Consider the following 17105-nt stretch of genomic DNA (forward strand, 5'->3'; position numbering starts at 1 on the left):
GATCCTCTGACTACGCTGCTTCATCTGGCTCCAAAATGACTAAACGGTGACAAAGCAGGACTCTACAGCTGAGGTTTGAGGAGCTTCAAGGAAACGCAGAACCACAGCAGTTCTCTCCGGAGTAACTGGCAGCCGTCATAAAGATCCACACAATATTATTTTCTGGGCTTGAGAGGGAATTGCGTGGAAAGTTTATTTTCAAGAGAATATCCTTAGAGAAATGCCAGTCTCTCTGTATTTTGATGATGAAGTTAGTAAATCTTTATAGGATTAAATTAGCATCACATATTGTTTTTATAATTATGTTTAAATATATTTACTATCCATGTTACTTACTACCACTGGCTGTTACTTACTAAGGGTTTTTTTAATTTACAAATTTTATTTTTGTATTTTACTCAGTTTGGTTTCAATGTGCTGAACTGTTAAACCAAACTGCTGCATCTTACCTTTAAACTCAAAATGCTGTCTGTACATACACAGTGCAAAACACTGAGGCACCTTATATTAGCACCAGTTTCAATGTTCATTATAACATGTCAAGGAATTAACTTGACATAGAATGAATGCATTCAGTGTTAACAAACATTTCCTCTTATTTCAACAACATTTCTCTGGTGACAACATTTCTAATTACTTCACCACCACTGCCATGAATATTAAATAGGGGAAAGAGGGAAAAAAAGAAGAAAGAAAAGAAAGCAGCATTATTTCTCTCCTTTTGATTTTTGTCAAAAAAAGGTTACAGCTTATTGTGTGTCTGTCAGAGTGATGTAAATTGTGTTTGAATGTTATATGCTTTTCTGCATTAGTAATGTGGCTTTCTGTATTTTAGAGGACTAGACTCAACTTAATAATGTGTATAACCAAGTGTTGGTGGCTTTAGAACATAAAAGACAAACTGATGCAGTTAAATACACTGGCTATCATCCTTTTGTCTTGCATGAATCCAGGACTTACTGCAATGTTATGTCTTATAAATAAAATGACAAATCGTTTACATCATTTCAAATACTGACTTTGTTATATTTGATACATGAGGAAATGAGCCCAGGAAATTTAGTGATGAAAATATAAACTGTTGAGATGCTCTGATAAAATTACTGGATAAAATATTATCTAATTTGCTTTAGATGTTTCCATTGTGTGTCCTCTGTGAGATTCTGGGGGCCAGAGTACAGCAAGTTGTGTGAACCAAAGGAATAGTAAAAAAAACCAAAAAAAAACAAAAAACAACTGATGTATTATTTTTCCTGTCTATTCATTTATATATTTTTTCTAACTCTCTCCCTTCTTAACGCTTACAGACCTCCACACACAATAGACATCACAACAAACAATAGACGTAACCTTGCACAAACACACACACACACATATACACACACACACACACACACACACACACACACACACTCAATACATGGTAGAACATCTATTTTGACTTCTGCCAATGTAATACATTTTGTATTTTTTCTTTGCTTTGTCTGCTTTGTGTTACTGTAAACAGACATGGACACTGTACACTTGTGTTTTGCTTGTTACTCACTTGTCTTCTTGGTTTTATCCATCACATAAATATTTTATCACTGTATTACACTATATAAAAAACTAGATAATACTTAAGTATACAAATGAAATTGCCAGTTGAAGTTTAAATAATGGATGGCTTCTTATTTTGTTACTTATCTTATGCCACTTATTTTAAACGTGTTAAAAAAAACTCCCCTAATGGGACTAATAGAAATCAAAGTGATTCCTTGTGTTTTCCTACTGAACTTAAAGAAATGAAACAGATTGTGAATTCAATTTTAGGATGAACTTCACCTTTCATTTTCTGCCACAGTTGCAGATATAAAATCACCTTGCTGACAATGACAAAAACATACAAAGGTACAGAGTGACAAGACATTACTTGTTGCTGCTGTCATGCTCCTGTCGAAGTGTGTGAGACCCTTTCAGGCCTGGATGACAAAATGTGGATCTATTTTGGCACGTGAGGTCCTTAGCTGGACATCAAAGATAATTCCCCTCACTATAAAGCACTCCAGCGTAGTATGTGGGCTGAGCATCAAAGAGTACCTGCATTCTGTCATCCTTAAGCCCCCCCATCACGCTCCCTTACCCCTCAGCCTGAGCATGGTACAGTGAGACCACACACAAACACACACAAACACATACCTGTACTGAATGTGTGCCAGCTATAACCCCGCAGGAGAGGGTCAAGACACGACTGACACTTGTGTTGAATAAGGGTCTTAGGTTGTGATCCCCCCCTGCTTTTGTGATCTGTCAAAGTGAACAATGAACTTGGACAGTTCAAAAATAAACCGCGGAGTGTATCCGTGCTTTTAGAGCCCGCAGCCACCCCAGAGCTGTCGGATGCCAGAAGAGAAAAAGAGCTGTTTTGTTAGTCATCAGCTTCACACCAGGGCAGGGAATCAATCTACCTCCCTCTGTGCACAGGAATATGAGAAAGTTGAATTATATGTCTCTTGCTGTCTGTGTTTGTGTGTGCATGTCTCTCTCTCTCTCTCTCTCTCACACACACACACACACACACACACACACACACACACACACACACACACACACACACACACCTATTCTTGAAAGCATATGCAACATAAAGCTGTTGACACTGTGGGTGTATTAAGAATGTATATGCTTATGCATTTGGCTAAAAGGTAGAGATAAAGGGTAATTTTCTATATTTAAATTTTTTGGCAGGATGTTTAATGAAGTTAACTCAGTTACTTTTATACAGTTCTGAAACTTCTAAACTGGTGTTGAACCTAAGTTCAGTCAACTCACATTTTAAAGCAGCAGGGGAACTTAAGCTTCCAGGTTGAACACACTTAAAATGATTTACAGTGTAAAAGGGCAAAAATATGAAAGAAAGAAAACATAGTGTGTTCAATACATTTTGGTCACAATAATAAAGGTTTCTTTGTTTTTAATGAAGCAGTGACTCTTGATTTTAGAGAGAAATCCATTAATTCAACTGCACTAAATCAAAAAATGCCTGTTGACTCAGTCCCTTTTACTTGCAGTACATTGTAATTACGATACTGTATGTGAAGCAGCTGTATGGTTTTTTTTTCTAATTTCAATCAGATTAGCCAAACCTGTCCCTGAGATGTTTTAGTGCTCTTCCCATGCCTGCATCCTGTGTAATGTATAACATGACTACACCTCCATGACCCAACACTGTTTAAAAAAAGAAAGAAAAGACATGTTGTGCTTTCGTCAACTTTCCCTTTCATGTCCCCACACCTGGCTACAGCGTCTCTCCGCCCTGCACCACCACATCAAATACAGGCTCCCAGGCATCCACTTTATCCCCAAGGGGGCGGCTGACTCAGCCAAAGAGCACATCTGCCCTGTTGTTTTTACTACGATTCCCATCAATTCCTGCCCCGCCGTCGCTCATCTTTCGTCAGCTGACAGTCAAGACGTCAAGGTGCCATGACACCAGTTTTTACTGTAAAAGGGTGGAGAGATACTTACTCCCCTCTTCATACCAGGGAGTTTACAGGAATGGCTAAAGGCTACAGTGGGATTATTGATGTGTCGGTGGGGGTCATGACCCAGGAGGTAGAGTTGACTCGCTGTGAAAAGGCGTGTGGGCGCTCACAACATCTCAAACCTCTGATCTGTTCCCTTTCACAGAGGGGAGGAAATATTTCTACCTGTGCCTGACTCCCGGCTGCACAACAAGTCTTCCAGTGTTACTATGTGGTGATTGGACACATTTCAACTGCAGCATCTGATGATTTCAACAATCAGGAGTTGCTTGACCTATCGGGTCTGATCTTTATTCGATCTGGGAAAGTTCAAATCTTCAGCCTTAGCCAATATTATTTCACCTCTATTTTTGCCAAACGCACCTGAACCTGAAAAGCTTTTTTCTGTAAGTAAAACTGTCTGAAAATACAATCGAGGATGATACAGGGCTATGTCAGAATAAAATAACAGTCTGAGTTTTACATGGATCTAGAGGAGTTAGTGACAGTTGTTATTCAATACTAGGCCTACCACTAATGATAATAAAAATAAAAATAATAATAACAATAATAATAATGATAATAATAACAACAATTATGATAATAATAATAATAATAATAATAATAATAAACTAGCACTTTTCATACACAGTATGCATCTTAGCGTTCTCTGACAAATATAAAAGGACAGAGAGAGTTAAGACAGGGAAATCCTAATAAATAAATAAATTATTTAAAGAAAAAAGAGAATTGCAAGAATGAATAGAATGAAAAAATATAAATAAAAGACGAGAGAGCTAATTAACAGCTAAACTGACCAGGTTTCATCTTTCAGCTGTCATTTAAAAATGTCCACTGAGCCCACCCCTCTAATATAGTGTATAGGTAATATAGGTAGTTTAGGTGTATAATGGATGAAGGCCACTTCCCCAATTTTATGATGGAATATTTAGAAGAACTGCTGTAGAAGATCTATGGCCTTGTGGAGATACATAAAACAACAAAGAATAAGTGAAATAAACAGGTGCCAAACCATAAAGAGCTGTGTATAAGTAGAAGAATTTTTAAATTGACAGAAAAATCTGTGGCTCCCTGCTAAAAATTAGAAGCCGGCTTTTGGCACCTCTGTAAGAAATTCAGAATCCGTTATTTCAAAAATTACTGAGCTCTCTGACGGTAAATCTGCCACTGTTGTCACTTAAAATTGCCTATGTCTGCACACGAAAAGACAATTTAACCAATGCAATACATTTCCTTGCTGCTTCCTTGTAAATGTGACTGTGTGCATCTGTGAGAAAGGCAGAAATGCTGCTGTGATAAACACTGTGAGCTGCGTGTATGCGGGTCTGCGTGAGTGTGAGTGTGTGTGTGATTCATCACCTCAGACTCATTACAGCAAAACACATCAGAGACTCTGTAGAAATCTGGATCCAAGTCAGGGATGGCCGGTGCGGGGTTGAATATTGTCTTTACTGTAACAAGAAACCAGGCTGCAATCAATCCGCAAGGCACTCAGTATAACATGTGGTCATTACAACAGTTCAAAAAATATACTTGTTCTCAGTGATAAACCCAGTCATAGTCGTCAGCTTGCTTTTAAGATGATCCAATTTTGACAACATCCCTCGGTGGCACGTTTCACAGTTGTGTGATGTTTCTTTTCCATTTGCTAAGCTTCACTGTCAAGGTCTGGAATTACCTTAATTAAACTTGCAATGGGAACAAAGGCTAGTGGGCTACCTTTGGGGATTGCTCTCCCAGGCAAAGCTCAAGTGGATAAGCTTCTATAAAAAGACACCTTTTAAACGATTAAATTAGCACTCCCTGGAAAATAACACCACAGGAAAAAAAAAAAAAAGGCTGGTGGAAACGGCCTCACATCCTGTAGCTTTCTGTAGTACACTGTAACCGCTGCAGTATCAGAACTGTGTGTGTGTGTGTGTGTGTGTGTGTGGAGACGATAAAACATGAGGCACATAACCCCATATATGTGTGTCAGTGTGTGGGTGAGATGAGTTGTGACCCTTTCTGTGCATGTTAAGGAGTGCAAGACAGGGAGAGAGTGAGCGAGAGAGCAAGAGTGTTTGTCATAAGTAATCCTCTGTACGTGTTGCATATCACTGTCTTATGCATATTCATGAGCATGGAGCATTAATGCATCTAATACCATGATTTCTGTGTATGTGTGAGGATAAGCCCAGCTTGACGAAGCGATTAATTCTGATATCTCTGTGTACAAAATAAAGCCTCATGAAAGTGTGTGTGTGTGTGAGAGTGAGTGAAATATATGTTCAGCGTTGGTGACATCAAAGTCTGTTGTGCAAAAGTGTGTGCCTAGTTGCTGTGTGTGTGTGTGTGTTTGCGTGGGCACATAAGAGAGCAGCTGCGTGGGTTTGTGCAGGGCTTTGGCCACCTGGCGCTTTGAGGTGGATACTGGGCTGCTCGCGAGTAAAAGTGGAAATAATGTCTCTCTCGCTCTCTGTTTTTAACACACACACTCATACTGTACTATATGTATACTCACATGAGCCAAGGCCATGTCACAAAAAAAAGTGACACTGGGCTCGTTCCAGCTCTTCCTGCCTCTCTCTCTCTCTCTTGCTCTCTCTCTCTCTGTTAACTGATTTGCTCCTCAGTTTCCATCGTTCCGGTTTCCAAGACGAGTGCGACATCGCTGAAATGTGATGCCTCAGTTTTGCATAAAAGGAAGCATCTCTGTCTTCCCCCTCGCCTCTAGCCTCCTGTATCTGCTTAACATCTCATCTTTCACTCGAACCACTGTTTTTAACGTCTCTCGTTCTTGTATTCCTTGGTACCGTTGACAGGGTGATGAAACTTTAAGAACAACAACAGAAGGTGACACATGTTCCTGTGTTGCTCATTAAGCTGACTATAGGTTTCATTTCCACTGAGACGACCAACACTCACCCCTGTAATAAGCTGCTTAGGGTCACAGTGTAAATTTTAGATGGTACTATCACATGTTTAATAGCACACTACCAAACTACACTTGCTACTTTGTTCAAACACAGAGTGGTGAGGCCAAGGACTCACATGCAGTGAGTTCAGGGATCCTTAAAGAACAAGGCTAGCAATGTTACTGTCAAACAAACCTGCGAAAAGACCAAAACAAATGTGTTTTATGATGTTTCCCTACTTCCCTACTCTGTCTGTGGTATTCAGCTTATTCAGCTTCAAACCAAGTGGCAACCAGGGCTGAAAAAATGAAGCCACACTGGAGTACCAAAAACTGCAGTACGTCGAGTGGCCGCTTGAGGCTGGCTCCAAAAGTGATTAAATCCCTATAGACTCCCATGTTAAATGTATAACTTTACAGCAGAAAGAAAGATGTTTACAGCCTGGTACATAAATGGTTCTGGTGGTTCTGGAGCTAATTTCGTCCTTTATAACTGTACAGAAGGTGAATTTTTATATAACTCACCTGTTTAAATTTTTATTAAGAATTAAAATTCTGCATAATTGAGGAGGGCGTGGCTGCTCTGAGTGACAGGTGGGTGAGCGTATGCTTGCCAGAAACCAGCTTTCACCAAAGTCTTGGCTCCACACACGCCCCTCCTCTTTGCCAATTTTTGGATTAGCCGGGAGTTAGGTGGAGTCAGGCACTGCCAAGATGATGACGATGGAGCACCCCACTCTGAGCTTCAAAACTTCTCTTCATAAACCTAAGGATGACATCACGGAGGCTACGTCCATCTTTATTTACAGTCTATGGTCCAAACCATTTTGGTCCCACTGAAGAAGTAGGTTTTCAAAAATGAGTTACAAATACAAAACTTGTGTATAAGTGATATAAGTATACAAATGATGATTAATTTTATACCAACATACACGAGAAGTCCTCAAGATGCTCAAAATCAAAAATCACTGTTGTTTTTTAGCAAACATTTATCAAACAGTTTGCTGTTGTTGTTGTTGTTGTTGTTGTTGTTTATTGGGCACTATTTCCAGTGACAGATTAATACACATTTGGTCCTGTGGTGAGTATTTCAGCAGCAGGACAGTGTATTTAGGACTGACTCAAAATAAAGTACAGTGTGTGTGTTTATTGTAATGAAGGAATATGTCACCCTGTTTGACAGTATGGCTCATTTATGTGTTCTTAATTGTGTCAGTGCAGCTCTGTGGCACTAGTTAGCTGGATCAATTATTTGTTGACTACTGAATAATGCGAGCTTTATCCTTAAGCCTGCTCTTCAGGATGCAAAAGGCATTCACAGAAGAGATTCTTCAGGCGGACCAAGGACAGAAGGTAAATAAAAAGTCTTTATTGGATGTTCAGATTTGATGCCTTAGTGTTTCAGTAAGTCTGAATGAACAAATAAAGAAACTTCTACTGTACTTGTATAATCATTATGGTTTGACCATATCTGACCTGATGAAGAGGTCACAACACGTCAGAGTTTTAAACCATTAATATACAGAATTAAACAAATAGATTTTTTTTTGTTTTGTTTTGCCTTGCTTTACTGTATCCTGATAAATATCATTGTATTGTAATAAGTAACATATCAAATCTCAAATCAATACAAAATTAAAGGTCCCATATTTTACACTTTTCTGTGTTTTATTTAAAGTGTTGATATCCATAAGAAGGTATATTTGTGATTTTAAGAGCCAAAAACTGTCTCAATGTGGTTTTACATCTCCTCTCTCAGGCTTCTCTCTGGAGCTCTAGGAGCAACAGGTCAATGAGCCAATCAGAAAAGAGGATCTGAGTCTCTCTTCTGATTGGCTGACTGTTTTCTGACTGATTAAATAAAAATATAGCAGATTTCAGGTAAACATTCAGACAAACAAGATCCTGCAAGGTTGGATGGTGGGTCCAGGTGGCTGGACTTGGGGCGTGGCTGAGAGCAGTGACTGCTTTGTTGTGACATCACAAAGTTCCAGAAGTCCTGACGGCTGGTTTTAAGGCTCAGTTTCTGAATACAGGCTGTGTGCATTTCTCTGTGGACTGAGGCTTTGAGACTTTCACAGCATTAATATAAAACCTAGACCTGCTTTATAATCAAAAAACGACATGAAAAGCTTACTATATACAATATGGGACTTTTAATATATATTCCTAACACTCACTTTTGCAATTCTCTTCAGGTCAGATGAAAAGCATTCAGCAGTCTTTCCTCCTCTCCCTTGTCATGTTTGACACATGCACACATGCATATCAAACGTTGCAGCAAACAAGCACAGAAACATGCAAACCCTGTGCTGATTACGTAAGCTTTATTAATTGGAGCAATTGTAATAACAAACGGGGAGTAATTCACTGGCATTAATAGACAGCCATCAGTCACAATATAAAGTAAACACAAACCACACACTACATGTCATGAAAAAAGGATGAATAGAGTAAGTATCACTGAATCGTGTAAAAGACTTACTCATGCTCAGATTATTGCCAATCATATAATTGTCTCTAGCCATGAACGGAACTGGTCGGACGTCTGATGTTGACTTTCGCTATCTGCGCCCTTAGCTTCCATCTGTGGTGTGACCGCGCTGTTTGTGTCAAGCGTGTAACTTAAGTATTGATTTCAACTGGATAGACCCGGTGCTCATGAAGTATGCACGCAATAAGACTGCTGAGGATGAAAGCTTATCAATGTGCACACAAGAGGAGCTTGTGTGAAATCCCCGACACACAAGGATCTGCCACTGTAGATGTCACATTAACTGGCGTGTGGTGTCAGGTTGCTTTGTTTTGCTCTTAAGGTGTTAGTGAAACCACAGCACATACACAAATACACAAGCTCAGCTGCTGGGACAGATGTGGTAATACTGGGATGTGTGCATACTGAGTCATGTCTGGCTGAGTGTGCGTATGTGTGTGTGTCATGACTCTGGGATGTTTTACTCGGAGGTTCAAAGTCTGGTTGCATGTTTGCAGGCAGAACAGTCCAGAAAGTAGAAAAATACAGAAGTTTGTTGCCGTGGTCGATTCAGGAGGAAAGGTGGATGGAAAACAATGGCAGAGGAAAACACAGTGAGACAGAGATCACGCACACACGCTTACATCCACACACACACACACACACACACACACACACATAAAAGAAATGAGTCATCAGTGAGTATGTGAAAGGGCTTTAAGAGGCTCTAATTGCATCTGGTGAGAAATATAAAGGCGGCTTCTTGCTCAGACAAGGAGGAGGGGGAGGAAGACTGGGTGAAGACAGAGGAAGGAAGAAAGAGTGACACTACACAACTCTAGCATTTCCTTAGAATTAATTAAATTCCATTAACTGGTAGATGGCAATGAACTACATATACTACCAGATATACTACCAGTAAAACATTTTAGAACAGTCCCATTTTTTCAGTTTTTAATGAGGTGTAAGCAGCTCAAATCCAGTGAATAACCTGAAAGGTCCCATATAGTATAAAGTCAGATTTCCATGTCTTTTTTATTATAAAGCAGGTCTGGGTTTTATATTAATACTGGGAAAGTATCAAAGTGCTCAGTCCACAGAGAAATGCACACAGCCTGTATTCAGAAACCAGTCGCCAGGACTTCTGGAACTTTGTGATGTCACAACAAAACAGTCACTGCTCTCAGCCACGCCCCAAGCCCCACCCACCTGGACCCACCATCTAACCTTGCAGTTTGGGTTCCCTACACTCAAACAGTAGGCCAATCAGAAGAGAGACTCAGACTCTCTCTTCTGATTGGCTGACTGACCTGTTGTTACTGGAGCTCCAGAGAGAAGCTCCTCCAGAGAGGAGATGTAAAACTACATTGAGATGGTTTTTGGTTCTTAAAACCACAAATATATCTTCTTATGGATATCAACACTTCAAGTACATCACTAGAGAAGTGTAGAAAATGGGACCTTTAAAAAGTACAAAGGTAAGCAGTTAGCTGGGCATTTTGTAGAAAACAGGCCTTTTCAGGGATTAAGAAACTGGTTAGCTTCCGGTTTTCCTGCAGCAATGGAAGAAAATGAAGCCTTGAAATTTAATACAGCCAGTTCCTACAGCTGCTGCGACTTTTGCTAATGACTTAAGTAACCCTCCATCTGCACAGAGGCAGCGTTGGAGCAAATTGTGTTACTACACTCTCTGATGTACTGTTAGGACTATACTGCACTGCAGGAAGCAGTGCTGTGTGTTGCTGTTGGAGCGGTGAGAAAGAGGCAGGAGACGGACTGGTTGGTCAGGGCTTCATCCTACAGCAAGATAATGATCCCAAACGTTAGAAGAAAAGAACCAGACGGTGGCTTCACATGATGAAGAGCAGCACAGTCTCCAGACTTTAACCAAACCATGGAGCTGGTTTGCGGTGAACTGGACACAAGGTGAAAGCAAAGTAACCTGTAAGTGTAAGACATCAACTTTCTGAACCATATTAGATTTCTATGGTAGAAAGAAGCCATGTGTGTTGTCGGCTGTTGAATGAGTCACACATTTCGATTAAATTTAGTTCAGCAAGAAGATTCCACGATTCCTTGCTTCTAAAATCTTCATTTATTTGTTGAGACATTGAATTAAACAAATTTAAATAACAGCCAGAACATTTGACTGGTAGTGTATGTTTTCTTCTAAAATAATTACATGCAAGAAGAATAAACTCTTCTTGATAGGTTATCTCGACAAGTGTTTCTGAGAGCTGGCATCCACAGTACGTGTGGCTTGATGGTGACATTTGCGTAATTTGAGCGGCGCTTCACCCCCGCGTCATTAAATCCTCGCCGCCAAACCCATTAACACTCATTCTCTCCAGAGAACTGCATTTACGCAATGCTCTGGTGCAGCAATGTTGAGGTGGCATCCTTGCCAAGCATCTTCACTCGCCTTGCCTCTCTCCTGGCGCCACATGCCATGCCTAATCCCGTGGTACGATCAACACGGTGAGGAGGGTGGGGGGGGGGTTGGGGAAAGAGGGTGGCACTCGGCGAGGCCATCTGGGTATCCCATCTGCAACACAGTTATGGCTGCGACTCTTTCGTTCTGGCGGCCTGCAGCGAGCGTTTACCAGCGACAGGCCCTGATGACAGGGGCGAGAGGCTCCCCAGACGTCTTGAATGACGTGGAAGGCTTCTAATAATAGGATGCTGTTAAAGATGATTAGCTCAGTAACCTGTTTATCAAAAAAAAAAAAAAAAAAGTGGAGGCAAGGAAAGGACAGAGGGAGGGCGGTGGTCTAAAATAGACTTTGTTTATGCAGGAGTACAAGGATCCTGTTGGCTTTTAGAAATGTGTATGGACGCGGTGCTTGATGTAGAATATGAGCAGCAGGGACACATCAACTACTCGTGAAAATATTTCAATTGTCCTCTCCTCACTCTTATCTTGATAAAGAGATATGAGTCAGTGATGAGCTTCTCTCTCAAGAGTGTAAATGTGGAATTTGAGCAGAAACTTCACATGACTGTTTTCAAGGGATCCTCTCATCCGCTCCTGTATTTTTCTATCCTACGATGTGGCAATCTCAGGCTTTAAAAAAAACAGACTGATAAATCAATAGACTAATACACGACAGACAAGTTCGGTGATCTTGAGTTAAGTGCAAGTTTCATAAAATCATATTTAAAGGGGCTGTTTGTGAGTTTCCTCTGTCGCCGAGTGTGGTTTCTTGCCGGGAGCAGGTGGTGGTGACTTTCACTTGACAAGAGCTTCAGCCATCATTCTGTTTACAAGAAGTTATAATACAGCGCTACATCTTCAGGGCAGACTGGAGACATGAGTTAACATTGGTGTTGCTTTCCACCACTGGATGCAGCTCTTGGTGAGGAAAGGAATTAAATTTGTTGCTGAAATCGCAGGTTTTCTTCTAGACTGGTAAATAAACAGCTGTCAATGCTAAAGGGCAATAGCAAAAAAAAAAAGCTTTTTAACGCGATGCTATATACAATTTCCTGAATGTACTAGATCCTCTTAATCAGTTGTGGATAAAACCATTGTTTTATAACAAATGTTTATCAGTGGCCTTAGAAAACATGGTCTAAAAGTGGAGAGGAGTCACGAAGTCAACAAACTTGTTCAGTTATCTACCAGCATACATACTGAAGTTTTCCAACACTAGCTGAAATTAGCCATAAGCTACTGGTCACACCAGACCAAGTGAGGCTGTAGCAGCAAAATAAAAAACTTTTTATTTGTGTTGTTTTTGATGCTGCCTGCAACAGCATTCACTCAGATCCTGCAGGCTTGAAGGGTGGCTGAAAATATTATAATCTGCTCCCTCACGGAAAACAGTGACTGCAGTTGGTTTCACACAACATGGAACGGATTCCAGTAGTTTTCCAAAATAAAAATCAATTCCCGTTTCCCCAAAAATACAGCTAAATAAATCTCAGTTATTTTACTTGACAATTTGGTCAGAACTGGTGTGCCATAGCTTAGCCTCTGTACTTTCCTCCTCCCTGCTTGTTGGTCTACATTCCTACAGTCATACTCAGTAGTTTACTGACTGTCTACCAGGCACATCACTCAAACACTCTGTAATCAAAACACGAGACTGAGGGCAGCTAGTTATTCAAACCAAACTCCTATTCAGACATGTGTGTTTAGTTGTGTTCATAAAAACTGCAAGTACCAAGAGTTCAGACAGAGCATTTCCCATGGCCAAAGAGGAGCGGGCTCAACAGGGTCGTGCATCAGGATGAAGAGAAAAGCATGTGTATATAGCCATATTCTGGCAAAACTACGAGGATTTGGAAGATACTGAGCACACAGATGGCCAACAGAGAAGTGGATTTCATTGCAGAAGAGGTTTGAGAAGTTTCTATGGATATTCTGATACTTTTTTGGACACATTTCTTCCTCCATCACTGTCAGGATCCATTGTAACACCATGAATCCACACTGACCACAGCGCATTTCAAGCCCCCATGGGAGGAGCTTTTCTAAAGAAAGATTTTAGTTTGAGTATCACTTAAAAGTGGGTGTGTTCCACATATAAAGCACCCCCACCTCCAAAAGTTAAAACATGGTTTTAATCGGCTGTCCCTCTCAAATTGTTTGATAAACTAATAGAAAACTACAGTATATTTTACGGTACTCTTCAGGGTTTGTGTAAAATAGGAAGAGATCTACAATATATTTCAGTTATGGTCAGTTGGTCATCCATCTAAAATGACTTTTTATTTAAGTTAAACTCTTGTGCTATATATGCAGACAAATGCCTGTAATTTCTTCAGTCAAACAAAGGACTGACTGAGCCTTTCGAGACCACAGGCAGTAGAAATAAACACAGTTAATGGGATGCAAATGTAACCACCTGTTCTGTTTTATATAAGAGCAGCATTACAGTACTTTGTCAAACTTTTCATCATTCTTACTTAAAAACAAACAACCAAAAAACTTTCAGGCTCCAGAAGGACCTGCACATGTGCAGTGGCCACGCCATGGAACACAGTACAGACACACTCACTGACCTTTGTTCTCCTGAGCCATGCGCAGTGCCCGCAAGGATGTCTGCGGACTGATCTCCAGCTGGCACACCAGCACTTTTGCATGACCGATGGCTGGAAGAGCTTCCTGCAGCTCCTCGTTGCCCAGCAGCATGTTGGCACCGGCCACGATCACAATGGCATTCTCACCTGCCCGAGGACACCACAGGAGACGTGTGAAGATACAGGCACCATGTCATCACTGTGAGACTCGTGGGAACTTTAAAGTCCATCACTAGGATTAAATTGAGGCTTTTTAATGTAAGAAACTGTGGTGACTTGTTGTATACTCACATTTGTTGCACTCTTGTGTACAAGTACACTACATAAATAAATAGACTTAAATAACCTATTCCATCTGCCTTAAAAACATTTGTTATATATTAAAAATCACTGTCATTTTAAATGTGCTGCAAATAACCTGTGACCTTCAGGTGCTTGTTAAAATGCCTCATTAATGCTTTAAGTATGCTCTCAATTTGTCATTAAACTATAACCTTCAAAATATTTTAAAGGTCTCATATTTTACACTTATTTAAAGGCTTGATATCCATAAGAAGATATATTTGTGGTTTTAAGCCCCACAAACCATCTCAGTGTAGTTTTACATCTCCTCTCTCAGGCTATTCTCTGGAGCTCTCGTAACAACAGGTCGATGAGCCAATCAGAAGAGAGGATATGGCAGATTTCAGGTAAACACTTTCAGAAACCAAATCCTTCAAGGTTGGAAAGTGGGTCCAGGTGGGCCAGGCTTGGAGCATGGCTGAGAGCAGTGACTGCTTTGTGCTTTGCTCGTTTTAAGGCTCAGTTTCTGAATACAGGCTGTGTGCATTTCTCTGTGGACTGAGGCTTTGATACTTTCACAGTATAAATATAGAACCTAGATCTGCTTTATAATCAGAAAAGACAATATGGGACCTTTAAATTAACCCAATGTTAAACACATGAACCTAATATTCTGATATGTGTCACAGTTTATCTTTGGGTTGATTTCTTTTTCTTGAATTTTCCCTTTCATCAATTAAAGAAATATTGTAGCTAAACACATTTGATTTAATTGACCTTTTCACACAATGTGAAACAGCATGTGCAGATTGTTTTATGGGTCATTATGTCTTAATTCTTAATTTCACAGTGAACGACTGTAAGTTGCACCTCTCTCTTCTTTCCAAACATTGAAATCAAACAGTTAACTGCATAATGACAAATGAGGATAAGCTTTCCTGACTGTGTTAAGTGGTAGTGAGGGGATGAAAATCCAGGAGGGGATCCACACGTCATCACCTGACTATATTTGCTCCATGACAGAAATTGCTCTCCATGTGGATACTCAGCATGGTTTGGTGCACTCAAGCATTCATGTTTGTGTGTGTGTGTGTGTGTGTGTGTGAGAGTGTGTGTGTGTATCCGGTGATTACAATCATTTGAGCATTTGAGCAGTGGTGAGTCAATGGCAGTACTTAATACTTGGGTGTACAGTGTGTGTGTGTTTGTGTGTGTGTGTGTGTGTTTGTGTGTGTGTGTGTGTGTGTGTGTGTGTGTGTGTGTGTGTGTGTGTGTAGCAGCCAGAAAGGTGTGTAGTAGCCAGAGAGAGTGGGCTTATAGCACGCGTGTGCACAAGATCATTTCTACAACTCCAGGATTACGATATGGGCGAGCGGCAAAAGCATTTACCTGCATCGTTGACAATGATGGAGGCAGCTCCTGTGGCTGCGTCAGAGGTCTGACCTACAAAGTCTGAGACAGAGAGGAAAAATGAAAGGTACAAACCAGAGGTTACAAGCATCCATTATTTGTCTGTCCTGCAAAAAGAAATCTGTTGCTTTCCTGCCTTGACAAAAAACTTTCATCAACGCACCTCTGAAAAACAAAATGTTATTCTAACAGTAATCACTACTAAATCCTTGGAATGCATTTGGTTTAGGTCACTATTTTTTTGGGCAGTAAACATCTGAAGTCTGATATGTGCACTGAGCACAACCTTTGAAAAGCATCTACATTTAAAAAAAATAAATAATCAAAATGGTTTCACAATCATTTGCTACAACAACAGACAAACTTTCCAGTACATCCAAAAGCCTTGAGTAACTAAAAAGAATCAACAAAATGCAGGCTAAAAAAAAGCAACACTTGCTCTTGAAAGTGAACTTTCTGCCATGCACCATGGAAATGGGAACCAATTTGGCATGTAAAGCAAAAAACAAAGCCTCCATCTTACCTGTGTGTACACCACTGTCCTTGAAATTCTGGATGTAATTGTCTCCAAAGAAGTCTTTACCAACCTAGAAAAGATTGAAGGCAAAACGATTACAACAAAGAGAGTGTCAAGCAGGGTCAGACTTGGTTAGCGGCAACTTTTGAAAAGTGGTATACTCAAATCTCAGTTGGGATGGATTTTCCTGTGCCCTGCCAGCATACTGGCATGGTGCCGCCGCCGAAAATGTGCATGGACGAACACACAAATTCAACAAACGCACACGCGCAAACACACGACCAGCTGCGCCAAGCCTTGAAGACAAGATAACCCCGCCTTCACGCCTCTTCATGCCCACCTCGCTTTCGTTTTCTTTCCCCTCCTTCCACTCTTTCCCTGATCCGCAGTGGGATGTCCACATCTGTAGCTACTTTGGGTTGTGGAAGGGGTCCCCACCTTGCCCCGAGGCGCCTACTTCGAACCCACGCTTTCCAAAAAACGTGCCAAAATGCGGGCACTTCTAGCTGCCTGTGATAGTGGGATGGGCTGGTATTGGCTGCTTGGCCCCACTCTCTTTGAAGAGCGGCCTTCTGTCTTCGATGTTTTTGACAAGCCCGGGTTGTCTATTTTTGGGTTCTCCCCATGCCCGGAGAGCTCCTCCCGCACTGGGTTGTTATCGATCGGGCCTCTTTGTTCTGACAGAGGTGGGGCTTCGGTGCTTTAGTGCTCAGGTTGAAAGGCAACGCTGTGCTTACTGATTGGAGACTTGGGGTTGTATGGTATGGGAATAGGCTTGTTTGAAGGCGCACAAGCGTGGGTGGGCGTATGCATGCAGTATGGTATTGATCAAGAGAAAATGAGGCATGGGGAGTTGATGTGGTGAGATGACCAAGGTGTGAATGAAGCTATAAGGTTTTGGGGAGTTGTTAACTACTTGGTGGACTTTGGTAGCTGGTGGCTGATTATTTGCACTGAGTAGGACGTGGATGAGCCAAA

General features: G+C 40.9%; 1 protein-coding gene across 2 annotated transcripts in view; it reads right to left on the reverse strand.

Moving 5' to 3' along the window:
* rbks (ribokinase) overlaps positions 1–17105 on the reverse strand; it is a 39414-nt gene that overhangs the window by 11280 nt on the left and 11029 nt on the right. For both annotated transcript variants that reach the window (XM_071471104.1, XM_071471105.1), the window contains 4 exons: positions 16134–16197; positions 15590–15652; positions 13901–14065; positions 4884–4975 (listed from right to left, as the gene is read on the reverse strand). In XM_071471104.1, coding sequence (XP_071327205.1) covers positions 4884–4975; positions 13901–14065; positions 15590–15652; positions 16134–16197 — 384 coding nt within the window. The remainder of the gene's footprint in view (positions 1–4883; positions 4976–13900; positions 14066–15589; positions 15653–16133; positions 16198–17105) is intronic.

This window comes from Trachinotus anak, unplaced genomic scaffold (genome assembly GCF_046630095.1).
Source record: "Trachinotus anak isolate AG129_WGS33_773 ecotype Australia unplaced genomic scaffold, CSIRO_AGI_Tana_v1 ptg000033l, whole genome shotgun sequence".
NCBI lineage: Eukaryota > Metazoa > Chordata > Actinopteri > Carangiformes > Carangidae > Trachinotus > Trachinotus anak.